General features: G+C 38.9%; 1 protein-coding gene across 4 annotated transcripts in view; it reads right to left on the bottom strand.

The window, feature by feature from the left end:
• Nucleotides 1-27,500, bottom strand: part of TSC2 (TSC complex subunit 2) — a 213,609-nt gene that overhangs the window by 112,190 nt on the left and 73,919 nt on the right. For all 4 annotated transcript variants that reach the window (XM_053694513.1, XM_053694514.1, XM_053694515.1 and 1 more), the window contains exons 10-21: nt 23,066-23,192; nt 20,374-20,517; nt 19,765-19,902; nt 18,445-18,548; nt 16,729-16,810; nt 15,541-15,696; nt 7,649-7,750; nt 7,438-7,560; nt 6,320-6,426; nt 5,997-6,153; nt 5,602-5,724; nt 5,321-5,455 (exon numbers count right to left, since the gene is read on the bottom strand). In XM_053694513.1, coding sequence (XP_053550488.1) covers nt 5,321-5,455; nt 5,602-5,724; nt 5,997-6,153; nt 6,320-6,426; nt 7,438-7,560; nt 7,649-7,750; nt 15,541-15,696; nt 16,729-16,810; nt 18,445-18,548; nt 19,765-19,902; nt 20,374-20,517; nt 23,066-23,192 — 1,498 coding nt within the window. The remainder of the gene's footprint in view (nt 1-5,320; nt 5,456-5,601; nt 5,725-5,996; nt 6,154-6,319; nt 6,427-7,437; nt 7,561-7,648; nt 7,751-15,540; nt 15,697-16,728; nt 16,811-18,444; nt 18,549-19,764; nt 19,903-20,373; nt 20,518-23,065; nt 23,193-27,500) is intronic.

Raw genomic sequence — 27,500 nt, 5'->3', positions numbered from 1 at the left:
TATTATTGTTCCCAAGAAGGGAACCCTTGTTGACGGAGATAGAGAACTTTTTTCTACGTTCACTTTCCACCCGTGAGATCTGAGAAAGGCCAGGACAATGTCCGTGTGAGCCTTTGCTTGAGGAAGGGACGACGCTTGAATCAGAATGTCGTCCAAGTAAGGTACTACTGCAATGCCCCTTGGTCTTAGCACCGCTAGAAGGGACCCTAGTACCTTTGTGAAAATCCTTGGAGCAGTGGCTAATCCGAACGGAAGTGCCACAAACTGGTAATGCTTGTCCAGGAATGCGAACCTTAGGAACCGATGATGTTCCTTGTGGATAGGAATATGTAGATACGCATCCTTTAAATCCACCGTGGTCATGAATTGACCTTCCTGGATGGAAGGAAGAATTGTTCGAATGGTTTCCATTTTGAACGATGGAACCTTGAGAAACTTGTTTAGGATCTTGAGATCTAAGATTGGTCTGAATGTTCCCTCTTTTTTGGGAACTACGAACAGATTGGAGTAGAACCCCATCCCTTGTTCTCCTAATGGAACAGGATGAATCACTCCCATTTTTAACAGGTCTTCTACACAATGTAAGAATGCCTGTCTTTTTATGTGGTCTGAAGACAATTGAGACCTGTGGAACCTCCCCTTGGGGGAAGCCCCTTGAATTCCAGAAGATAACCTTGGGAGACTATTTCTAGTGCCCAAGGATCCAGAACATCTCTTGCACAAGCCTGAGCGAAGAGAGAGAGTCTGCCCCCCACCAGATCCGGTCCCGGATCGGGGGCCAACATCTCATGCTGTCTTGGTAGCAGTGGCAGGTTTCTTGGCCTGCTTTCCTTTGTTCCAGCCTTGCATTGGTCTCCAGGCTGGCTTGGCTTGAGAAGTATTACCCTCTTGCTTAGAGGACGTAGCACTTGGGGCTGGTCCGTTTCTGCGAAAGGGACGAAAATTAGGTTTATTTTTGGCCTTGAAAGACCTATCCTGAGGAAGGGCGTGGCCCTTGCCCCCAGTGATATCAGAGATAATCTCTTTCAAGTCAGGGCCAAACAGCGTTTTCCCCTTGAAAGGAATGTTAAGCAATTTGTTCTTGGAAGACGCATCCGCTGACCAAGATTTTAACCAAAGCGCTCTGCGCGCCACAATAGCAAAACCAGAATTTTTCGCCGCTAACCTAGCCAATTGCAAAGTGGCGTCTAGGGTGAAAGAATTAGCCAATTTGAGAGCATGAATTCTGTCCATAATCTCCTCATAAGAAGAAGAATTATTATTGAGCGCCTTTTCTAGCTCATCGAACCAGAAACACGCTGCTGTAGTGACAGGAACAATGCATGAAATTGGTTGTAGAAGGTAACCTTGCTGAACAAACATCTTTTTAAGCAAACCTTCTAATTTTTTATCCATAGGATCTTTGAAAGCACAACTATCTTCTATGGGTATAGTGGTGCGTTTGTTTAGAGTAGAAACCGCCCCCTCGACCTTGGGGACTGTCTGCCATAAGTCCTTTCTGGGGTCGACCATAGGAAACAATTTTTTAAATATGGGGGGAGGGACGAAAGGTATACCGGGCCTTTCCCATTCTTTATTTACAATGTCCGCCACCCGCTTGGGTATAGGAAAAGCTTCGGGGGGCCCCGGGACCTCTAGGAACTTGTCCATTTTACATAATTTCTCTGGAATGACCAAATTCTCACAATCATCCAGAGTGGATAACACCTCCTTAAGCAGAGCGCGGAGATGTTCCAATTTAAATTTAAATGTAATCACATCAGGTTCAGCTTGTTGAGAAATTTTCCCTGAATCTGAAATTTCTCCCTCAGACAAAACCTCCCTGGCCCCCTCAGACTGGTGTAGGGGCCCTTCAGAACCAATATCATCAGCGTCCTCATGCTCTTCAGTATTTTCTAAAACAGAGCAGTCGCGCTTTCGCTGATAAGTGGGCATTTTGGCTAAAATGTTTTTGATAGAATTATCCATTACAGCCGTTAATTGTTGCATAGTAAGGAGTATTGGCGCGCTAGATGTACTAGGGGCCTCCTGTGTGGGCAAGACTGGAGTAGACGAAGGAGGGGATGATGCAGTACCATGCTTACTCCCCTCACTTGAGGAATCATCTTGGGCATCATTTTCTCTAAATTTTGTGTCACATAAATCACATCTATTTAAATGAGAAGGAACCTTGGCTTCCCCACACTCAGAACACAGTCTATCTGGTAGTTCAGACATGTTAAACAGGCAAAAACTTGATAACAAAGTACAAAAAACGTTTTAAATAAACCGTTACTGTCACTTTAAATTTTAAACTGAACACACTTTATTACTGCAATTGCGAAAAAGTATGAAGGAATTGTTCAAAATTCACCAAAATTTCACCACAGTGTCTTAAAGCCTTAAAAGTATTGCACACCAAATTTGGAAGCTTTAACCCTTAAAATAACGGAACCGGAGCCGTTTTTATATTTAACCCCTTTACAGTCCCTGGTATCTGCTTTGCTGAGACCCAACCAAGCCCAAAGGGGAATACGATACCAAATGACGCCTTCAGAAAGTCTTTTCTATGTATCAGAGCTCCTCACACATGCATCTGCATGTCATGCTTCTCAAAAACAACTGCGCAATAGAGGCGCGAAAATGAGGCTCTGCCTATGATTAGGGAAAGCCCCTAGAGAATAAGGTGTCCACTACAGTGCCTGCCGGTTATTTTACATAATTCCCAAGATTAAATTAATTCCTCAAGGCTATGGAGTATAAAAGCCCTTTTTTTCTTTCTGTAATAAAAATGGCTTACCGGATCCCATAGGGAAAATGACAGCTTCCAGCATTACATCGTCTTGTTAGAATGTGTCATACCTCAAGCAGCAAAAGTCTGCTCACTGTTCCCCCAACTGAAGTTAATTCCTCTCAACAGTCCTGTGTGGAAACAGCCATTGATTTTAGTAACGGTTGCTAAAATCATTTTCCTCTTACAAACAGAAATCTTCATCTCTTTTCTGTTTCAGAGTAAATAGTACATACCAGCACTATTTTAAAATAACAAACTCTTGATTGAATAATAAAAACTACAGTTAAACACTAAAAAACTCTAAGCCATCTCCGTGGAGATGTTGCCTGTACAACGGCAAAGAGAATGACTGGGGAAGGCGGAGCCTAGGAGGGATCATGTGACCAGCTTTGCTGGGCTCTTTGCCATTTCCTGTTGGGGAAGAGAATATCCCACAAGTAAGGATGACGCCGTGGACCGGACACACCTATGTTGGAGAAAGAGAGAGAGAGAAAAGAGAGAGAGAGAGAGAAAAGAGAGAGAGAGAAAAGAGAGAGAGAGAGAAAAGAGAGAGAGAGAGAAAAAAAAGAGAGAAAAAAAAGAGAGAGAGAGAGAGAGAAAGAGAGAGAGAGAAAGAGAGAGAGAAAGAGAGAGAGAAAGAGAGAGAGAAAGAGAGAGAGAGAGAAAGAGAGAAAGAGAGAGCGAGAAAGAGAGAAAGAGAGAAAAGAGAGAGAGAGAGAAAAGAGAGAGAGAGAGAAGAGAGAGAGAAAAGAGAGAGAGAAAGAGAGAAAAGAGAGAGAGAGAGAAAAGAGAGAGAGAGAAAAGAGAGAGAGAAAAGAGAGAGAGAGAAAAGAGAGAGAGAAAAGAGAGAGAGAAAAGATAGAGAGAGAGAAAAGAGAGAGAGAGAGAGAAAAGAGAGAGAGAAGAGAGAGAGAAAAGAGAGAGAGAAGAGAGAGAGAAAAGAGAGAGAAAAGAGAGAGAGAAAAGAGAGAGAGAAAAGAGAGAGAGAAAAGAGAGAGAGAAAAGATAGAGAGAAAAGATAGAGAGAGAAAAGAGAGAGAGAAAAGAGAGAGAGAAAAGATAGAGAGAGAAAAGATAGAGAGAGAAAAGAGAGAGAGAAAAGAGAGAGAGAGAGAAAAGAGAGAGAGACAAAAGAGAGAGAGAGAGAGAAAAGAGAGAGAGAGAGAGAGAAGAGAGAGAGAGAGAGAGAGAGAGAAAAGATAGAGAAAAGAGAGAGAGAAAAGATAGAGAGAGAAAAGATAGAGAGAGAAAAGAGAGAGAGAGAGAAAAGAGAGAGAGAGAGAGAGAGAGAGAGAAAAGAGAGAGAGAGAGAGAAGAGAGAGAGAGAAAAGAGAGAGAGAGAAAAGAGAGAGAGAGAGAAAAGAGAGAGAGAGAGAGAGAGAGAGAGAGAGAAAAGAGAGAGAGAGAGAGAGAGAGAGAGAAAAGAGAGAGAGAGAGAGAGAGAGAGAGAGAGAGAGAAGAGAGAGAGAGAGAGAGAGAAAAGAGAGAGAGAGAGAGAGAGAAAAGAGAGAGAGAAAAGAGAGAGAGAGAGAGAAAAGAGAGAGAGAGAGAGAGAAAAGAGAGAAAGCAGAGTGAAGAGAAAATGAAGCAAATTTGACAACAGAAATATGTTGGAAAGTTGCTTCAAATCGTATACTTTATCTGAATCATCTATCTGAAAAAATGGGTTGCCCCTTTAAAAGTTTGTATTTCCCTCTGGTCACCTATTTTAAAGGGACAGTCTACACCAGAATTTTTATTGTTTTAAAAGATAGATAATCCCTTTATTACCCATTTCCCAGTTTTGCATAACCAACACATTTATAATAATATACTTTTTACCTCTGTGATTATCTTGTATCTAAGCCTCTGCAAACTGCCTATTTTTTCAGTTCTTTTGACAGACTTGCAGTCTAGCCAATCAGTGCCTGCTCCCAGATAACTTCTCGTGCACGAGCACAGTGTTATCTATATGAAATACGTGAACTAACACCCTCTAGTCGTGAAAAACTGTTAAAATGCAATCTGAAAGAGGTGGGCTTCAAGGTCTAAGAAATTAGCATATGAACCTCCTAGGTTAAGCTTTCAACTAAGAATACCAAGAGAACAAAGCAAAATTGGTGATAAAAGTAAATTGGAAAATTGTTTAAAATGACATGCTCTATCTGAATCATGAAAGTTTATTTTGGCCTAGACTGTCCCTTTAAGCAGGCAGTTTTTGCTTGCGATTGCTTCTATGATGAGCAAAGATAGCATAGTCTTTAAAATGCATAATAAATGTAAAGTGAGCTCTAATTTAATTCCACAAATGTATGATGTTTCAACTCAAGTTCTACCGACCATTCTAGACCAACACAACATTATCTCATACATATACTGGTGAAAACGGAAAGAGGCAATGGGTCACAGAATTCTACACAACCCTTCTTTAAAATAAAATTACAGACCAAAGAAATGTCCGGTACTTTTACCCTTGATGTATTTTGGAAAGGAAGTTGGTTAGGGTATGCATGTACGCTGTAACGATCAACCGCTAGCCGATATTTAACCTCATACACCATGACACACCTGTTTGGTGATTTCTAGGTACTGGTGGTAAGAAGTTAAAGCCGTCAATACAGGAACTACCGCTAGTTGCAGATCAGTACGAGAAAAGCCGTCTGGTGTGTTGTAGAGACGTTCACTTGCTTTTCGGTCATTAAGCTGAAAAAAAAAGGAGCACAACATTTTTTTTTCTGTTTCCTTACTGAATAAATGTAAAATGAGACCTTGTAAGTTGCCCTGGCAAGAATTATATTTTATTTCAACATATCTCGGTATCAAACTCTTGTATGGGAAGTAATACTAACCATAGTGCACAGGGACGAAGCAAGCTGGTCAATGTTACAAGGAGATGACAATATCAGGACCTTGTAACGGAGACACTCTGGCAGCTTATTTAGAACCAGCTTCAGCACCTTCCAGTCAGTCTCCTGCAACATAAATACAGTAAGGAAAAAAGCCATAATGTAATGTATATAATTATTATTTGTTACGTGCTTTATAATCACCTAAATATACTGATTAGGTCTCTTATTGCTGTTGGGTTGTACAGAGGTTTTCACCATATTCCTAAAGCTACCCAATAATTTACACATACCAAATAATATACTGCTCAGTAACAAATCAGATGATCTCCATCTGCAGGACACTGTGCTGTCACTAGGGACGTAAGACAAAAGTGTACTTAGGGGAGAGGACTTACCTGCTTTAGGCATTGTAGGAGGACTCCAAATGCCAAAGAGTATGGCAGGTAGCCCATGCGTGGGGAAGCATTCTGGGAGGGGAGACTAGGACTTCCGGACGGAGGCGATAAGGTGCCAGCAGGCTTCCGTTCTGTCGTTTTCTTCTCTTGCTCAGTCCTGTGATAAGAAGAGGAAATAAAGTTTAATATATCCCGTCCAGTCCACCAACTATAGTCGACTGACGATTTTTACAATACTTAATATAAGCCGGAGACTGTGTTAAACTGAGACACTGTGCACATGCACAGTGTTCTGCAAAACTGATTGCAAATTATGAACTTACACAGATTCGCAGAGGCAGTACGGACTGAATCGGACAGCTCCATCCTTATTAGGAAGCCCCAGTCGTCTTAAAGAGTCAGCTCGGATGAGCAGGAGGAAATCAAACACCTTTAATGAAAAGCTATGATTCATACATGTTGTTTAAATTGTATAAATTCTGTAAAAAAATGCGAATTAATAGATATTTTTAAAATGGTGAAAAATTGCCTTAAAGGGATATGAAACCCAAAAATGTGCTTTTGTGATTCAGACAAAACATCACCGTTTTAAAAAGTTTCCAATTTACTTCTATTATAACATTTGGTTCGTTCCCATGGAATTTTTTGTTGAAGAGCTACCTAGGTAGGCAACTGCTGCACTACATGGCAGGAATAGTGCTGCCCTCTAGTGATTTGCAAATGAATAACATTCTTGCAAAACTGCTGCCATATAGTGCTCCAGACACGTGCACGCTCCTGAGCTTACATCCCTGATTTTCAACAAAAGATACAAGGAGAATGAAGAGAATTAAAAGAGAAGTAAAAGAGAAAGTTGTTTAAAATTCACTGCTCTGAATCGGGCAGGAGCTGTCAATCTCCCTGGTCGGACAAGACCGGGAGATTGGAATTCACCACCTTAGAGCTAATGACCGCTGCTTGTTAAATACAGACTGCAGGTTCTCTTGTGTCGTAGGAGGTCGATAGGCTTGGGAAGCCTTTGATAAATCGACCCCTTAATCTGAACTTCAAGTGAGTAGTAGATTTTATTCTGACAAATTTCAAAGTAATGTCTATTTCCACTCCTTCTGTATCATGTGACAGCCATCAGCCAATCACAGCTGCATTTACATATATTCTGTGAATTCCTGCACATGCTCAGTAGGAGCCAGTAACTCAAAAAAGTGTAAATATAAAAAGACGGTGCACATTTTGTTAATGCAAGTAAATTAGAAAATTGTTTAAAATTGCTGCTCTATCTGAATCATGAAAGTTTAATTTTGACTTGAGTGTCCCTTTAAGTGAATTAAAACGGAGCATAGAAATAATTTTACTAGAATAACAGATTTTCATGCTTTAAAAATACTTTATATTTCTGCATAAGTCACAATCCTAAAGGCCTATAAAGGACACCGCTCCATACCTGAAGCCGTATACTGCTGGCGATGTGTGAACTGTAGAGGTTTTTGTAATGGAGCTGAATGTGGTTTATCAGCATCTCGTACACGCGCATTGCGTGGCTGGCTGGCAGAGAATACATCTTGGTCTGCAGAGACAGGAAATGTATCAGATTAGTAAGAATGACAAATGGCACAATGAGTCAGAGGCACACGTTTCCCCTATTATGAACTTACCTGGAGTATAACCATCAGTCCTAGCACTGAAGTCTTCACATCTTCCAATGAGGAAGCATCATGTCCAACATCAGTAGATGTAGACAAAGGTCGTGTCACCACCTATTTAAGGTTAAACACATGCATTAAAACATTTATATTGTAATATAAGATGCTGATAATTTCTAAAGGACCACTCAGTGCAGTAGAATTACATAATTAACAAGTACCGGTACATAATAAAAAGACAATGCAATAGCACTTACTCTGAATTAGCCAATCACAGACTAGTATATGTATATCCTGTGATCTTGTGCACAGTAGGATCTTGATCCCCAGAAAATGAGAATATAAAAAGACTGGGCAAAATTTGATATTAGAAGTAAATTGGAAAGTGTCTTAAAACGGCATGCTCTACCTGAATCATGAAAGTTTATTTTGACTTGAGTGTCCCTTTAAAGGAGATATAAGTGTGTAGCAAGTAAGAGTAGTTTTCATATACAAAGTTGAGCTACAAATAGCTAAGAACCTTTTAGTGAATATTGTAAAACTATTAGACCTTTTTATTATTTCTTAACAATATCACATTTATTTTTTCTTGCTCTCTTCTTCTTCAGTCAGTGTTCTGTGCCTTCTTTAAAGAACCAGTAAATACAATAGATTTGCATAATCAACAAGATAAAAAGACAATGGAATACCACTTAGGGACCAATTTATCACGGCCCGAATGGGGTCGTATATCCGTTTCCAGGCAAACCTTCAGGCTCGCCGGAAACAGGAGTTAAAAAGCAGCGGTTTTAAAAGGCTGCGGACATCAATCCGCCCCCGATCTCATACGATTGGTGATTGACACCCCCTGCTAGCAAATCTGCAGGGGGCGGCATTGCACAAGCAGTTCACCATAACTGCTTGTGCAATGATAAATGCCGACAGAGTATGCTGTCGGCATTTATCGATGTCTGGCGGACATGAGTCGCTACAGCGGCTCATGTCTGCCAGACACTTGATAAATCGGCCCCTTAGTCTGAACTTCAAATGAGTAGTAGATTTTTTATAACTTTCAAAGTTACATCTATTTACACTCCTGTATCATGTGACAACCATCAGCCAATCACAAACAGATCTACTCTAGTCTGATCTTACCATTGATTTATGAAAAATAAGGCTTCATTAATGTTTTATAGTATATGTAGAAACTCCAGCCACCAAAGAATTCTTTAAAAAATACCTTTATTTTCTTAGGTTGGTCCCAAAGACAAAAGAACAGCGTTTCAAGCCTGCAATAGGCTCTTATTCATGACTAAGAGCCTATTGCAAGCTTGAAACATTTTTTTGTCTTTGGAACCCAACCTATGAAAATAAAGGTCTTTTCAAGAATTCTTTGGTGGCTGGACTTTCTACATATACTACATTACAGTGAGGACCTAGCAAGTCTGACTCTGTGATCCTTTACAAGGTGTGCCGTTTTCCCTTTTGTTTGGATTTGCTTCACTTACGTTCTATTCATATGTCCCACTCACACGAGAAAAGAGAAGCCTAATTTGATGTCATCACTTGCTGCTCAAAATGCTTAATTTTAGCTTGTGTATAGTTGTGCTCCCGTTTTTCAATATGACAATGACACAAAACAAACCTCTAGACTGTGTATGTTCTATCTGTAAAACAAGTGAGTGATGGAGTGCAGCGTCAGTTGGTCTGACCTAGACAGTAACCTCACCGATGGAGATGGTTTGGTATGAGCTGAAAAGTGAAGCGAAAACAGCCAAGTGCCTGCATATATATACCAGGTGGCTACTTCATGAAGATGGTTGAGAAAATACCAAAGAGTGTGCAACAAACCTGTCATCAAGGCAAAGTTTGGCTACTTTGAGGAATAACATAATTTATGTAAGAACTTACCTGATAAATTAATTTCTTTCATATTGGCAAGAGTCCATGAGCTAGTGACGTATGGGAAATACAATCCTACCAGGAGGGGCAAAGTTTCCCAAACCTCAAAATGCCTATAAATACACCCCTCACCACACCCACAATTCAGTTTAACGAAAAGTCAAGTAGTGGGGTGATAAAGAAAGGAGTAAAAAGCATCAACAAAAGAATTTGGAAATAATTGTGCTTTATACAAAAAATCATAACCACCATAAAAAGGGTGGGCCTCATGCCAATATGAAAGAAATGAATATATCAGGTAAGTTCTTACATAAATTATGTTTTCTTTCATGTAATTGGCAAGAGTCCATGAGCTAGTGACGTATGGGATAGCAATACCCAAGATGTGGAACTCCACACAATAGTTACTAGAGAGGAAGGGATAAAATAAAGACAGCCATATTTTGCTGAAAAAAATTAATCCACAACCCAAAATATAAGTTTATTTTCATAAATGAAAGGAAAAACTAAAAACATAAGCAGAAAAATCAAACTGAAACAGCTGCCTGAAGAACTTTTCTACCAAAAACTGCTTCCGAAGAAGCAAATACATCAAAACTGTAGAATTTAGTAAATGTATGCAAAGAAGACCAAGTTGCTGCTTTGCAAATCTGATCAACTGAAGCTTCATTCTTAAAAGCCCACAAAGTGGAGACTGATCTAGTAGAATGAGCTGTAATCCTCTGAGGCGGGGCTTGACCCGACGCCAAATAAGCTTGATGAATCAAAAGCTTTAACCACGATGCCAAGGAAACGGCAGAAGCCTTCTGACCTTTCCTAGAACCAGAAAAGATAACAAATAGACTAGAAGTCTTCCTGAAATCTTTAGTAGCTTCAACATAATATTTCAAAGCTCTTACCACATACAAAGAATGTAAGGATCTCTCCAAAGAATTCTTAGGATTAGGACACAAAGAAGGGACAACAATTTCTCTACTAATGTTGTTAGAATTCACAACCTTAGGTAGAAATTTAAATGAAGTCCGCAAAACTGCTTTATCCTGATGGAAAATCAGAAAAGGAGATTCACAAGAAAGAGCAGATAATTCGGAAACTCTTCTAGCAGAAGAAATGGCCAAAAGGAACAACACTTTCCAAGAAAGTAGTTTAATGTCCAAAGAATGCATAGGCTCAAACGGAGGAGCCTGTAAAGCCTTCAAAACCAAATTAAGACTCCAAGGAGGAGAGATTGATTTAATGACAGGCTTGATACGAACCAAAGCCTGTACAAAACAGTGAATATCAGGAAGCTTAGCAATCTTTCTGTGAAATAAAACAGAAAGAGCAGAGATTTGTCCCTTCAATGAACTTGCAGACAAACCCTTATCCAAACCATAATGAAGGAACTGTAAAATTCTAGGTATTCTAAAAGAATGCCAGGAGAATTTATGAGAAGAGCACCATTAAATATAAGTCTTCCAAACTCGATAATAAATCTTTCTAGAAACAGATTTACGAGCCTGTAACATAGTATTAATCACTGAGTCAGAGAAACCTCTATGACTAAGCACTAGGCGTTCAATTTCCATACCTTCAAATTTAATGATTTGAGATCCTGATGGAAAAACATACCTTGAGACAAAAGGTCCGGCCTTAATGGAAGTCGCCAAGGTTGGCAATTGGAAATCCGAACAAGATCCGCATACCAAAACCTGTGAGGCTATGCTGGAGTCACCAGCAACACAAACAATTGCTCCATGATGATTTTGGAGATCACTCTTGGAAGAAGAACTAGAGGCGGGAAAATATAAGCAGGTTGATAACACCAAGGAAGTGTCAACGCATCCACTGCTTCCGCCTGAGGATCCCTGGACCTGGACAGGTACCTGGGAAGTTTCTTGTTTATATGAGAAGCCATCAGATCTATTTCTGGAAGACCCCACATCTGAACAACCTGAGAAAACACATCTGGATGGAGGGATCACTCCCCCGGATGTAAAGTCTGACGACTGAGATAACCCGCTTCCCAATTGTCTGTACCTGGGATATGAACCGCAGAAATTAGACAAGAGCTGAATTCCGCCCAAGCAAGTATCTGGGATACTTCTTTCATAGCTTGGGGACTGCGAGTCCCACCCTGATGATTGACATATGCCACAGTTGTGATATTATCTGTCTAAAAACAAATGAACGGTTCTCTCTTCAACAGAGGCCAAATCTGAAGAGCCCTGAAAATCGTTCCAAAATATTGATTGGTAATCAAGCCTCTTGAGATTCCCAAACTCCTTGTGCTGTCAGAGATCCCCAAACAGCTCCCCAACCTGAAAGACTTGCATCTGTTGTGATCACAGTCCAGGTTGGATGAACAAAAGAGGCCCCTAGAACTATACGATGGTGATGTAACCACCAAGTCAGAAATAGTCAAACATTGGGATTTAAGGATATTAATTGTGATATCCTTGTATAATCCCTGCACCATTGGTTCAGCATACAAAGCTGGAGAGGTCTCATATGAAAAAGAGCAAAGGGGATCGCGTCCGATGCTGCAGTCATGAGACCTAAAACGTCCATACAAATTGCTACTGAAGGGAATGACTGAGACTGAAGGTTTCGACAGGCTGAAACCAATTTTAAACATCTCTTGTCTGTTAGAGACAGAGTCATGGACACTGAATCTATCTGGAAACCTAAAAAGTTGACCCTTGTCTGAGGAATCAAATAACTTTTTGGTAAATTGATCCTCCAACCATGTTTTCGAAGAAACAACACTAGTTGATTTGCGTGAGATTCTGCAGAATGTAAAGACTGAGCAAGTACCAAGATATCGTCCAAATTAGGAAACACCACAATACCCCGCTCTCTGATTACAGAGAGTAGGGCACCGAGAACCTTTGAAAATATTCTTGGAGCTGTCGCTAGGCCAAAAGGAAGAGCGAAAAATTGGTAATGCTTGTCTAGAAAAGAGAATCTGAGAAACTGATAATGATGTGGATGAATCGGAATATGAAGATATGCATCCTGTAAGTCTATTGTGGACATATAATCCGTTGCTGAACAAAAGGCAGAATAGTCCTTATAATCACCATTTTGAAAGTTGGTACTCTTACATAACGATTCAAACTTTTTAGATCCAAAACTGGTCTGAATGAATTTTCTTTCTTTGGGACAATGAATAGATTTGAATAAAATCCCAGACCCTGCTCCTGAAACGGAACTGGCATGATTACTCCTGAAAGCTCCAGGTCTGAAACACACTTCATGAAAGCCTGAGCTTTTACTGGATTTGCTGGGATGCATGAGAGAAAATATCTTCTCACAGGAGGTCTTACTCTGAATCCTATTCAATACCCCTGAGAGACAATACTCAGAATCCATTGATTTTGGACAGAATTTGTCCAAACATCCTTGAAAAATCTTAATCTGCCCCCTACCAGCTGAGCTGGAAAGAGGGCCGCACCTTCATGCGGACTTGGGGGCTGGCTTTGGTTTCTGAAACGGCTTGGATTTATTCCAATTTGAAGAAGGTTTCCAATTGGAAAGAGTTTCCTTGGGGGAAGGATTAGGTTTCTGTTCCTTAATTTGTTGAAAGGAACGAAAACGGTTAGAAGCTTTAGATTAACCCTTAGGTCTTTTATCCTGAGGCAAAAAAACTTCCTTCCCCCCAGTGACAGTTGAAATAATTGAATCCAACTGAGAACCAAATAACTTATTACCTTGGAAATAAAGAGATAGCAATCTAGACTTAGAAGTCGTGTCAGCATTCCAAGATTTAAGCCACAAAGCTCTTCTAGCTAAAATAGCTAAAGAGATAGATTTAACATCAATTTTGATGATATCAAAAATGGCATTACAAATAAAATTATTAGCATGTTGAAGCAAGCGAACAATGCTAGACAAATCAGAATCCAATTCTTGTTGTGCTAAATTTTCCAACCAAAAAGTTGATGCAGCTGCAAAATCAGCCAAAGAAAATGGAGGCCTGAGAAGATGACCAGAATATAAATAGGCTTTCCCTAGATAAGATTTAAGTTTCCTATCTATAGGATCTTTAAAAGAAGTACTGTCTTCCATAGGAATAGTAGTACGTTTAGCAAGAGTAGAGATAGCTGCTGGCAAAGGATACAATTTATTAAACCTTGAAGAAGGAATAAAAGAGGTACCAGGCCTATTCCATTCCTTATAAATCATATCAGAAATAGCATGAAGAACTGGAAAAACCTCTGGAGTAACCACAGGAGGTTTATTAACAGAATTAAAAAGTTTACTAGTTTTAGTATCAAGAGGACTAGTTCCCTCAATAACCAATGTAATAAACACTTCTTTTAACAAAGAACTAATATACTCCATTTTAAATAAATAAGTAGATTTGTCAGTGTCAATATCTGAGGAAGGAACTTCTGAATCAGATAGATCCTCATCAGAGGAGGATAATTCAGTATGTTGTCGGTCATTTGAACTTTCATCAACTTTATGAGAAGTTTTAAAAGACCTTTTACATTTATTAGAAAGGCGGGAGGGCAGACAAAGCCTTCTGAATAGAATCAGCAAAAAAATCTTTTAAATTCACAGGTATATCTTGTAGATTAGATATTGAAAGAACAACAACAGGCAATGAACTATTACTGATGGATACATTCTTTGCATGTAAAAGTTTATCATGACAACTATTACAAACCACAGCTGGAGATATAATCTCCACAATTTTACAACAAATGCACTTAGCTTTGGTAGAACTGTTATCAGGCAGCAGGGTTCCAACAGTGATTTCTGAGACAGGATCAGATTGAGACATCTTGCAAATGTAAGAGAAAAAACAACATATAAAGCAAAATTATCAATTTCCTTACATGGCAGTTTCAGAAATGGGAAAAAAATTCAAACAGCATAGCCCTCTGATAGAGAAAAAGGCAAAAGGCATATAGGAATGGGGTTTTAAATAATGAATATATTTGGCACGAAGTATGACGCAAACAGAAATTTTTTTGGGCGCCAACAACATCCGGAAATGACACACTCGCGTCAATGAAGACGCCGGAAATGACGAATTTGCGTCAAAGAACGTAACTTTGCGCCATACCAAAAATCTTGCGGCAAAAATGACACAATATACTTTGGCATTTTGCGCCCTCGCGAGCCTAATTTTGCCCGCGAAATGTCAATTGAAAAAAGACTATACCCCAGGTAAGAATTTATTTTTTCTAAAAAATGCATTTCCCAGATATGAAACTGACAGTCTGCAAAAGGAAATATACTTAAAAAACCTGACTCATTGCAAATATAAGTACAATACATATATTTAGAACTTTATATAAATACATAAAGTGCCAAACCATAGCTGAGAGTGTCTTAAGTAATGAAAACATACTTACCAAAAGACACCCATCCACATATAGCAGATAGCCAAACCAGTACTGAAACGGTTAACAGAGGTAATGGAATATGAGAGTATATAGTCGATCTGAAAAGGGAGGTAGGAGATGAATCTCTATGACCGATAACAGAGAACCTATGAAATAGATCTCCCGTGAGGAAAACCATTGCATTCAATAGGTGATACTCCCTTCACATCCCTCTGACATTCACTGTACTCTGAGAGGAATCGGGCTTCAAAATGCTGAGAAGTGCATATCAACGTAGAAATCTTAGCACAAACTTACTTCACCACCTCCATAGGAGGCAAAGTTTGTAAAACTGAATTGTGGGTGTGGTGAGGGGTGTATTTATAGGCATTTTGAGGTTTGGGAAACTTTGCCCTTCCTGGTAGGATTGTATATCCCATACGTCACTAGCTCATGGACTCTTGCCAATTACATGAAAGAAATAAAATAGTTTTCATTTAATATCTGTTTTGGTCACTGTGTAATTCCATGTGTGCTATTTAATATTTAGGATGACAGTTATTGTTCTAAAATGTAGAAGTTGTTATAATAAAGAAAAACTCTTCTACGAGATGCTGTGTCCAAACCTTTGACTACTATTTATGTGTATAAGTGTGTAAAAATATAGATATATAAATACATAAATAGCAAATGTATCCGTCTCACCCTTTCTATGATATCCATCAAGCTGTTGAAATGACATGAATGGCAGCATTCAGCCAGGTCCCCCAAAAGCTGGGTAGCCAATTTCCGCACCTGGTGGTCTCTATCCTCAGGTATATGGGCCAGCTGGGAAGTGACAACCTTCTCAATCAACTCCTCCTGAAACCAAAATATGTGTTGAGTTCATAGAATTCTGTAGTATACTTGAAACTATTTTACTCCTTCATAATATGGACCTAAAATACACCATGGTCATGTGGATAACACAACAATAATTATGGTCCAGTAAAGATCTAAAACAGGTCAAAGCAGTGCATTCTGGTCATTAGGATGTTTTTTCATGCTCAGTCTACAGCGTCGCAGTTAAACATTGAATGCTCTTTTTGTGTTTAAGGGACATTAAACACTTTGAGATGGTAATATAAAATGGTAAATTGTAAATATATAAAAAAAACTCTGCATTATACTTTCATAATTTATTTTGTCCCCTTTTCCTGTAATTCCATACTGAAATTGTGAGCTTTTAAGTTCCTTTTAGAAATAGAAGTGCAGAACACTGTTATATTACACACAGACATTGGCTGCACACTCTAGTGACCTATTTATAACTGTCCCTGATTGGCTACAGTAGAAAAGGTTACCTAAATTACAACATGGCAGCTCCCATTGTTTTATAGACACTAAAACGTATACACTACACATATTTTGTCAATATTTAAACAACTAATGAAACTTTAAAAACTACATCTACATGTTATTCTAAGCCCAATATTTTCTTTAAATGCACCATTCTATCTAGTATTTCCTTTAAGAACCACAATATCAGCTAATGGGATTAAAATATATTGTGCATTATGCATATAACAAAAATAAACATGAGTGCATTAATGTGTGTCCCCACGCTACTACATAAACCACTTATTTACTAACCAACACTGAAGAGATATGCCACAAAAATCTGACTATACATTTAAAGCGGTTCTACGCTATCATAAATGGCTGCACTAATTTACCTTCAATACCCAGTTGTGAATTAAAAAAAACAATATTGAATGTTGGATTATTATTTGCCATGTGGATACCTTATTTTGCATTTTATATGGAATTAAGAGGGGTTAAAAGGGATTTGGTAATGATTTTTGTTTTGGGAGTTTTTTTTATTAAAAAAAAAAAAAATCTTCCACCACAAACCTCATAAAATTGTCGATTAATACTGAGCGAGAAAGATAAGACATCCAACACCTTCATTCTCACAATACTCCGTGTCTCATTCCTAAAGGAACAAAGACAAGACATTTGAAATGGTTACTAAATGTGTGCTTTTAATGAAAAATAGGTAAATAGAATAAAATATATATATATATATATATATATATATATATAAATATATATATATATATATATATATTTTTTTTTTTTATTTTTTTTTTATTTTTTTTACCAAGTAAATATAAGTTGCATTTAAAGGGACATGAAACCCAAAATACTTATTTCATGATTCAGATAGAACATTTGTGTTTGAACAACTTTCCAATTCACTTATTTGATCAATTTAGCATTGTTCTCTTGGTATTCTTTATGGAAGAAATACACTACTGTTTGCTAACTGAACACACTAGTAAGCCAATGATAAGAGGTATATATGTGCAACCACCAATCAACAGATAGCTCCCAACTCCTGAGCCTACTTAGGTATGCTTTTCAACAAAGGATATCAAGAGAACTAAGCAAATTAGATAACAGAAATAAATTGGAAAGTTGTTTAAAATTGAATGCCCTATCTCAATCATGAAAATTTAATTTTATCTTGACTATTCCAAGTCACCTGCAACTGAAAGTAATTAAGATACGTTGTCAAGACCTTCTCATTTAAAAGGGACAGTCTACTCCAGAATGTTTATTGTTCAAAAATATAGATATCCTCTATATTACCATTACCCAGTTTTGCATAACCAACACGGTCGGTTATATTAATATACTTTTTACCTCTGTGAATACCTTGTATCTAAGTCTCTGCAGACTGCCCCCTTATTTCAGTTCTTTTGACAGACTTGAATTTTAGCCAATCAGTGCCCTCTTATAAGTAACTCCACAGGCATGAGCACAGTGTTATTTATACACATGCCCCCGTAGCTGTGAAAAACTGTCAAATGCTTTCAGATAAGAGGCAGCGTTCAAGGGCTTAGAAATTAGCATATGAGCCTACCTAGGTTTAGCTTTCAACAAAGAATACCAAGAGAACAAAGCAAATTTGATGATAACATTAAATTGGAAAGTTGTTTAAAATTACATGCCCTATCTGAATCATGAAAGTTTAATTCTGACTAGACTGTCCCTTTAAGAATGGAAAAGCAGTGTACCATACAGAAGTTGCCAACAATCACTGCAGTATCACAGGAGACCAATATAAAAACAAAATCATGTGACACCATGGGCCTTTTGTTAACACAGAGATACACCAAGACTGACAAGTACTTACAGGTTGAACAGGGAAATATTAAAGGAACACTAAAGTCAAAATTAAACTTTCATGAGTCAGATAGAAAATTCAATTTTAAACAACTCTAATTCGCGTCTATTACCTAGTTGTGCAGAACAATTTAATATGCCAACTTGCCGATCGCACCAGCTCCTACTGAGCATGTGCAAGAATTCACAGAATATAAGTATATGCATTTTGTGGTTGGCTAATGGCTGTCACATGATGCAAGTGGAAGGAGAATGGAACAAATTAAAATTTGTCACAAAAAATATACTACTCATTTCAAATTCAAACAAAGTGCTTTTGCGTTGTCTTTTTAATATGCTTTTGTTAATAATCCAAATCTACTGTATTTCATGGTCCTTTAAATGTAGTAATTTGTTCCGATATATAAACCAATTGCTGTTTAAGTATCCTGTTCTTACCTGAAATATCTTTCCATTAGTTTTTGGAGATCCAGGACCCACCCTTCCTTCCCTGGGTGAATGGACTGAGCTTTGTAATTTATGAGATTAACTACAGATTCTTTCTAATGATAAAAGAAAATGCATATTAACAAGGTTATTAATAATAATTATTTATACACCTCGTTTAAGAAGCATCGGCACTCTGTGAGCATTGACCAACAGGTATTAAAGGGATATGAAACAATATTTTCCTTTCATAATTAGGTAGAGCATGCAATTTGAAGCAACTTTCTAATTTACTCTTTTTATGAAATGTAGCCACCAATCAGCAAGCACTACTGAGGGTGCAGAACCAAAAAATGGGCAGGCTCCTAAGCTTACATTCCTGCTTTTTCAAATAACGATAGTACGATACCAAGAAAAACTGATAATAGGAGTAAATTAGAAAGTTCCTCGAAATTGCATTCTCAATCTGAATCATGAAAGAAGAAAAAAATGCGGTTTCATATCCCTTTAAGAAGATGGTAGCTAAAATACCTGCTCACAAATGTTTAAGAGAGCAGAGGAAAGTCAAGTTATTTTTTTATCATCAAGTTAATTAAAGGGACATGAATCTCAACAATTATCTTTTATGCTTATTTCTAAAAATTGCTAATCAACACTTTTGGTGATAAACGAATAATCTAATGTTGTTGTTAATCTATTTGAAGGCTGCAGAAAAATGTTATAATTACAAACGTAAGGTGCTACTGTCCCTTCATGTCCAATGGTTGTAATTCTTTTTCTCCCCAACCCCACAATACATGAGGGCCCATATATCAAACCCTTGTTTATGGAGCACAAAGACCATAATAACATTGCGCAGGATTAAAGGAACACTAAACCCAATTTTTTTCTTTCATGATTCAGACAGAGCATGCAATTTTAAGCAACTTTCTAATTTACTCCTATTATCAATTTTTCTTCGTTCTCTTGGTATCTTTATTTAAAAAGTAGGAATGTGATGCATAGGAGCCGGCCCATTTTTGGTTGAGAACCTGGGTTATGCTTGTTTATTGGTGGGTAAATGTCAGCCTCCAATAAGCAAGCTTTATCCATGGTGCTGAACCTAAAATGGGCTGGCTGCTAAGATTTACATTTCTGCTTTTAAAATAAAGCAAGCAAGAGAACGAAGAAAAATTGATAATAGGAGTAAACTAGAAAGTTGCTTAAGATTGCGGCTCTATCTGAATCATGAAAGAAAAAAATTGGGTTCAGGGTCCCTTTAAATATAAATAGAATTCATCAAAAAGCGTATAAACGTATAACATATAATATTATCGTCCTTAACAAACTTACAGGTCTGTCGTCAGAGCTTCTTTCTACCAGCTCAAAAAATCGCTCTTCATTACCATGAAACTCGTTTTGGTTATAAAGCTCTTCTACAGAGGTCAGGAGGTCATGCACTACGGCCTTTAGTTCCTGACTACGCAGAACCTTAATCGGAAAAAGATAGTTATCAACAAACAGTAACCAAGAAACATAAGTACTCAATAGATATGTAAAAAAAAAAAAATACGCATGTGTATTCAGAGGTTTTGGATACCTCTAAATGCAGAAAAAGGAAGCTGCTACTGGTGTTCAGCTGTTTCAGAGACGGATTTGTTCTTGTGAAAGTGCAACACACTAAGATCTGTGTAAATCCAGATCTTAGCGTGTTGCACTTTCACAAGAACAAATCCAGCTCTGAAAAGAGCCGAACACCACAAGCAGTCGCCTACTTCCGCATTAGGAGGCGCTTAAAACCCCCGAAACCCGATGCCTAGTAAAAAGAAAGGAGAAAATGTGAAAAAACTATAAAACTATTAACGATTACAGTAGGGAACTTTATTTCCATCTAAGATTCATACAAGGATGCAGACTTAGTGTACATTACGCTGTGATTCTTTACACGCAGGTGATCCGTACCTGGAGCTGCTGGAATAACTGTTCTAAAATGTCCATCAGAACATCCCATGTCCCAGCCTGCAGCTCCCTCCCGTATTTTTTGATGAGCCGAGTGATGGAGAGAACAATTTCATAGGAAACAACAGCATTTGGGCAAGTCATGGCCTGAGCAAATGATGGGAGAAAGATTAATAAGGATTTTTGACCTTAGTACTGGTGATAAGATAAAATACTGCAAAATAATGCAAGTTTTACAAACAAAAGGACAGTGTCTAGCTATGTCTACTCCAATATCATATTACTTTTCTAAATATGGCACATGTATTTGCAGCAAACACAGTGTTAATTTATTCAAATACAGTGTTCATTTATTTAAATACTGTACAGCAAATGCAGCGTTAATTTATTCATAAAATGTTCACATCTGACTGGTATGTTAAAGTGATATGAAACCCACATTTTTTCTTTCATGATTCAGATAGAACATGCAATGTTAAGACACTTTCTAATTCACTCCTATTATAAATTTCTTTGTTGATCTTTGTATCTTTATTTGAAAAGCACTCCTGCTTTTTCAAATAAAGATACCAAGAGAACAATGAGAAATTGATAATAGGAGCGAATTAGAAAGTTCTATCTGAATCGTGAAAGAAAAAATGTGGGTTTCATATCACTTTAACATACCAGCCAGATGTGAACATTTGGGTTTCATATCCCTTTAATGTATTGCATTACTAAAAAGTTTGGTAATTACGCGTTTTCTGCACCTTAAACGAACAGGAAATTTTACACATTTAAGCTGTTTTACTTGAAGAGACACATAACTCACAAATTAGTAATAAGGCAGATTTTCATTGTACACAAATTCATGCTACAATTTCCTTTAGTGTTACTCAGAGCACAAGAGATCGTAATTGCACCGGTCATTAAAAGGGGCACATCATGTAGCCTGTTACTAATTAGGGGTTTACATTATTACAAGCTAGAACAAAATGTATAATCCAAGGAAAGCTCATGCAAGAAGTAAAGGGCTTGGGATTGTTAGAAAACAACATTCTAGCAGGGTTACACAATTCAGCCTTTAAGCACATTGAATCCATCAGATTTTATCTTTTTTTTTTCAGTACGTCACTCGATTACCAACAGCTGAGTCATAGATTAGCCTAAAAGAAATCTGTAAATGCCATAAAATAGAGGTACTGAAGGAATGGAATTAAGAAACGTTAAACACTAAACCCTTTGAGACTGTCCCTATTTCTTCTCATTTTTAAAACGGTCCCACCGCACTGTGAGTGTAATTTCATCTGCTGCCTATGTTTACACAGCCAATACTTAAAGGGACAGTCAACTCAAAACTTTTTATTGTTTAAAAAGATAGATAATCCCTTTATTACCCATTTCCCTGTTTTGCATAACCAACACTGTTATATTAATACACTTTTTTTACCTCTGTGATTACCTTGTATCTAAGCCTCTGCAGACTGCCCCATAATCACATGGCTATTTATTTATTATCTATTGACTTGCATTTTTAGCCAATTAGTGCTGTGTCCTGCACAACTCCACGAGAAAGAGAGCACAATGTTATCTATATGACACATGAGCTAGCAGTCTCCTGTTGTGAAAAGCTAATAAAAAAGTATGTAATAAGAGGCTGTCTGTAGTGCCTTAGAAACAGGCAGAAATGTAGAGGTTTAAATGTTATAAAGTATATTAATATAACAATGTTGGTTGTACAAAGCTGGGGAATGGGTAGTACAGGCGTTATCTATCTTTTTAAACAACAACAATTTTGGTGTAGACTGTCCCTTTAAGTATAGTAACTTTCAGTATAGGTAAGGATACCACTGGCAAAATCAGCTATTTCAAATACCAAAATAATGGTAAAAGAGCTATTTGTAAACAAAGTAATATACTCCTGCAGGTAACATGAATAAGTGTGAACAAATTAAAGGGAAAGAAAATTGAAGAGTTACATAAAATATATATACAAAAGTCCTTAGAAATTATATAGAGTAATGCAGCTGCTGCAAAAATGTAAAGCAACCATTGTGTGTCATGCGTGCTAACCTAAAGTGCACAATGCAGCTGTCAAAAAGCCAGTAACATCACTGATCTGTGAATGTGCGCCACCTCTGTTACAGGGTATGAGAATACTTAAGGTCTAAGATGATGGCACCCAGTATGAAGAAGTGAAGCGTCACCAAGGCTACAATAAAAGAAGAGCTCTGAAGAGAGGTGCAGGCAGAGGAGGATAAACGGTAGCATTGTAAGTAGTAGTTAAATACCCATTAATGTCCCTTTAAAGGGATATGAAACCCAAAAATATTCTTTTGTGACTCAGACAGAGGACACAATTTAAAAAAAAAATCCAATTTACTTCTATTTTCAAATTTGCTTCGTTCCCATTGTATTCTGTGTTGAAGAGATACCTAGGTAGGCACCTGAAGCACTATATGGCAGGAAATAGTGCTGCCACCATTCTTGCAAAACTGCTGCCATATAGTGTTCCAGACATGTGCTCACTCCTGAGCTTACATCTCTGCTTTTCAACAAAAGATACCAAGAGAACTAAGAAAATGTAATAATAGAAGTAAATTAGAAATGTGTTTAAGATCGCATGCTCTATCTGATTAATGAAAGACAAATTATGGGTGCTATATCCCTTTAAGGAACAGAATGAAGTCGTGATTACTATTCCTGCCCCACTTACCTTGAGAAAAGATGGGAGCACAGATATGGGCGAATTCTTCAGACAAAAGAGTCTGTGGGCGCCCCATAGCGCCATCCCAACAAAGAACACAGCTCCCCTTAGCAAAGGGGCATCTTCCATGTAGACTCTGAAACATCAAGGTTAGTGGTTATTTACATATGTGAAGCCTGAGACTCAAAGACAAAAATAACAGACAAGTTCTGGCACCAGCAAAATTAGACGGAGCTAACTACTGGTTAGATTTAAATGTTCTGCTTCACTATACATAAAGTATGGAATGTCACGTGCTGATGACGTTTAATAAGACTGACGCAGCGGTTTGCATGTGATTTCTCTGTACCTATCCTTATTATGCATTAATGCAGGAACACTGCAATATATTTTCATTGTTTATTTTACCCCTTTCAAGTAATTTAGCATTTTCTAACTTCGCAGAACTTGAAAATCACCCACTGATTCTCATGGCTAAATCTGCTACATATCTGTCCCTAACTGGCTTTATCAGATATCGGATAACAAATGCAATACAATGAACTTTATAATGTCTGGGGACTAAAGCTGGTGGGTGAATTTTGGCAACTGAAAAAACAAAATTTATGCTTACCTGATAAATTTATTTCTCTTGTGGTGTATCTAGTCCACGGGTTCATCCATTACTTGTGGGATATTCTTATCCCCAACAGGAAGCTGCAAGAGGACACCCACAGCAGAGCTGTCTATATAGCTCCTCCCCTAACTGCCACCCCCAGTCATTCGACCGAAGACAAGCAAGAAAAAAAGGAGAAACTATAGGGTGCAGTGGTGACTGTAGTTTAAAAAAAACAAAAACAAAAAACACCTGCCTTAAAATGACAGGGCGGGCCGTGGACTGGATACACCACAAGAGAAATAAATTTATCAGGTAAGCATAAATTTTGTTTTCTCTTGTAAAGGTGTATCCAGTCCACGGGTTCATCCATTACTTGTGGGATACCAATACCAAAGCTTTAGGACACGGATGAAGGGAGGGACAAGGCAGGAACTTAAACGGAAGGCACCACTGCCTGTAAGACCTTTCTCCCAAAAATAGCCTCCGAAGAAGCAAAAGTATCAAATTTATAGAATTTAGAAAAGGTATGAAGCGAAGACCAAGTCGCCGCCTTACAAATCTGTTCAACAGAGGCCTCATGTTTAAAAGCCCATGTGGAAGCTACTGCTCTAGTAGAATGAGCTGTAATTCTTTCAGGAGGCTGCTGGCCAGCAGTCTCATAAGCTAAGCGTATTATACTTCTTAGCCAAAAAGAAAGAGAAGTTGCCGAAGCCTTTTGGCCTCTCCTCTGTCCAGAGTAGACAACAAACAAAGCAGATGTTAGAAGAAAATCCTTCGTAGATTGTAAATAAAACTTTAAAGCATGAACCACATCAAGATTGTGTAATAGACGTTCCTTCTTTGAAGAAGGATTAGGACATAGTGAAGGAACAACAATCTCCTGATTGATATTCTTATTAGATACCACCTTAGGAAGAAACCCAGGTTTGGTACGTAACACTACCTTATCTGCATGGAAAATCAGATAAGGGGAATCAGATTGTAAAGCAGATAACTCCGAAACTCTTCGAGCCGAGGAGATAGCTACTAAAAACAGAACTTTCCAAGATAAAAGCTTAATATCTATGGAATGCAAAGGTTCAAACGGAACCCCTTGAAGAACTTTAAGAACTAAATTTAAACTTCATGGCAGAGCAACAGGTTTAAACACAGACTTGATTCTAACTAAAGCCTGACAAAACGCCTGAACGTCTGGAACCTCAGCCAGACATTTGTGCAAAAGAATAGACAGAGCAGAAATCTGTCCCTTTAAGGAACTAGCTGACAAACCCTTCTCCAATCCTTCTTGGAGAAAAGATAATATCCTAGGAATCCTGACCTTACTCCATGAGTAACCCTTGGATTCACACCAATGAAGATATTTACACCATATCTTATGATAGATTTTCCTGGTGACAGGCTTTCGAGCCTGAATTAAGGTATCAATGACCGATTCGGAAAAAAACAACGCTTTGATAGAATCAAGCGTTCAATCTCCAAGCAGTCAGATGTAGAGAAATTAGATTTGGATGTTTGAAGGGACCTTGAAGTAGAAGGTCCTGCCTTTGCGGCAGAGTCCATGGTGGAAAGGATGACATGTCCACCAGATCTGCATACCAAGTCCTGCGTGGCCATGCAGGGGCTATCAAGATCACTGAAGCTCTCTCCTGCTTGATCTTGGCAATCAGACAAGGGAGCAGAGGAAACGGTGGAAACACATAAGCCAGGCTGAAGGACCAGGGCGCTGCTAGAGCATCTATCAGCGCTGCCTTGGGAACCCTGGACCTGGACCGGTAACAAGGAAGCTTGGCGCTCTGACGAGACGCCATGAGATCCAGTTCTGGTTTGCCCCAAAGTTGGATCAACTGGGCAAATACCTCCGGATGGAGGTCCCACTCCCTCGGATGAAAAGTCTGCCGACTTAGAAAATCCGCCTCCCAGTTCTCTACTCCTGGGATATGGATAGCTGAGAGATGGCAAGAGTGAACCTCTGCCCATAGAATTATCTTTGAAACCTCCAACATTGCCAGGGGGCTCCTTGTTCCCCCCTGATGGTTGATTCCAGAATGTTTATCAGAAGGAGGGCCTCCTCCTGAGTCCACGAACCCTGAGCCTTCAGGGAGTTCCAGACTGCACCCCAGCCCAGAAGGCTGGCATCTGTCGTTACTATAGTCCATTCTGGCCTGCGGAAACTCATTCCCTTGGACAGATGGACCCGAGATAGCCACCAGAGAAGAGAATCCCTGGTCTCTTGATCCAGATTTAGTAGAGGGGTCAAATCTGTGTAATCCCCATTCCACTGATTGAGCATGCAAAGTTGCAGTGGTCTGAGATGTAGGCGGGCAAACGGAACAATGTCCATTGCCGCTACCATTAAACCGATTACCTCCATACACTGAGCCACTGACGGACGAGAAATGGAATAAAGAGCACGGCAGGAAGTTAGAAGTTTTGACAACCTGACCTCTGTCAGATAAATCTTCATTTCTACTGAATCTATCAGAGTTCCTAGGAAGGAAACTCTTGTGAGAGGTGAGAGAGAACTCTTTCCTTCGTTCACCTTCCACCCTTAAGACCTTAGGAATGCCAGAACAATGTCCGTATGGGACCTGGCGATTTGAAAAGTTGACGCCTGTATAAAGATGTCGTCTAGGTAAGGGGCTACTGCTATACCCCGCGGTCTTAGAACCGCCAGAAGGGACCCTAGAACCTTCGTAAAGATTCTTGGTGCCGTGGCTAACCCAAAGGGAAGAGCCACGAACTGGTAATGCCTGTCTAGGAAGGCGAACCTGAGAAACTGATGATGATCCCTGTGTATCGGAATATGTAGATAAGCATCCTTTAAATCCACGGTAGTCATATATTGACCCTCCTTGATCATAGGTAGGATGGTTCGAATAGTCTCCATCTTGAAGGATGGGACCCTGAGAAATTTGTTTAGGATCTTGAGATCCAAGATTGGTCTGAAAGTTCCCTCTTTCTTGGGAACTATAAACAGATTTGAATAGAAGCCCTGCCCCTGTTCTTCCTTTGGAACTGGGTGGATCACTCCCATAACTAGTAGGTCTTGAATGCAATGCAAGAATGCCTCTCTCTTTATCTGGTTTGCAGATAATTGTGAGAGATGAAATCTCCCCTTTGGAGATGAAGCTTTGAAATCCAGAAGATATCCCTGGGAAACAATCTCCAGAGCCCAGGGATCCTGGACGTCTCTTGCCCAAGCCTGGGTGAAGAGAGAAAGTCTGCCCCCCACTAGATCCGGTCCCGGATCGGGGGCTACTCCTTCATGCTGTCTTAGAGGCAGCAGCAGGCTTTTTGGCCTGTTTCCCCTTGTTCCAAGCCTGGTTAGGTCTCCAGACTAGCTTGGACTGGGAAAAATTTCCCTCTTGTTTTGTAGAAGAGGAAGATGAAGCTGCGCCACTCTTGAAGTTTCGAAAGGAACGAAAATAAGTCTGTTTGGTCCTTAACTTGTTGGACCTATCCTGGGGAAGGGCGTGGCCTTTTCCACCAGTAATATCAGAAATGATCTCCTTCAGTCCAGGCCCAAATAGGGTCTGCCCTTTGAAGGGGATATTGAGAAGTTTAGACTTTGAAGTGACATCAGCTGACCAGGATTTAAGCCATAGCGCCCTACGTGCCTGAATGGCCAAACCTGAATTTTTAGCCGTAAGCTTGGTTAAATGAAAAACGGCGTCAAAAATAAATGAATTGGCTAACTTAAGAGCTTTAAGCCTGTCAAGGATATCATCCAACAGGGTCTCTACCTGTAAAGCCTCCTCCAGAGACTCGAACCAGAAAGCCGCTGCAGCAGTGACTGGGGCAATGCATGCAAGAGGCTGGAGAATAAAACCTTGTTGTATAAAGATT

This window comes from Bombina bombina, chromosome 11 (assembly GCF_027579735.1).
Source record: "Bombina bombina isolate aBomBom1 chromosome 11, aBomBom1.pri, whole genome shotgun sequence".
Classification (NCBI taxonomy): domain Eukaryota; kingdom Metazoa; phylum Chordata; class Amphibia; order Anura; family Bombinatoridae; genus Bombina; species Bombina bombina.
Note: the sequence above shows the minus strand (reverse complement) of the source record. Positions and strands in the feature narration are given on the sequence as shown.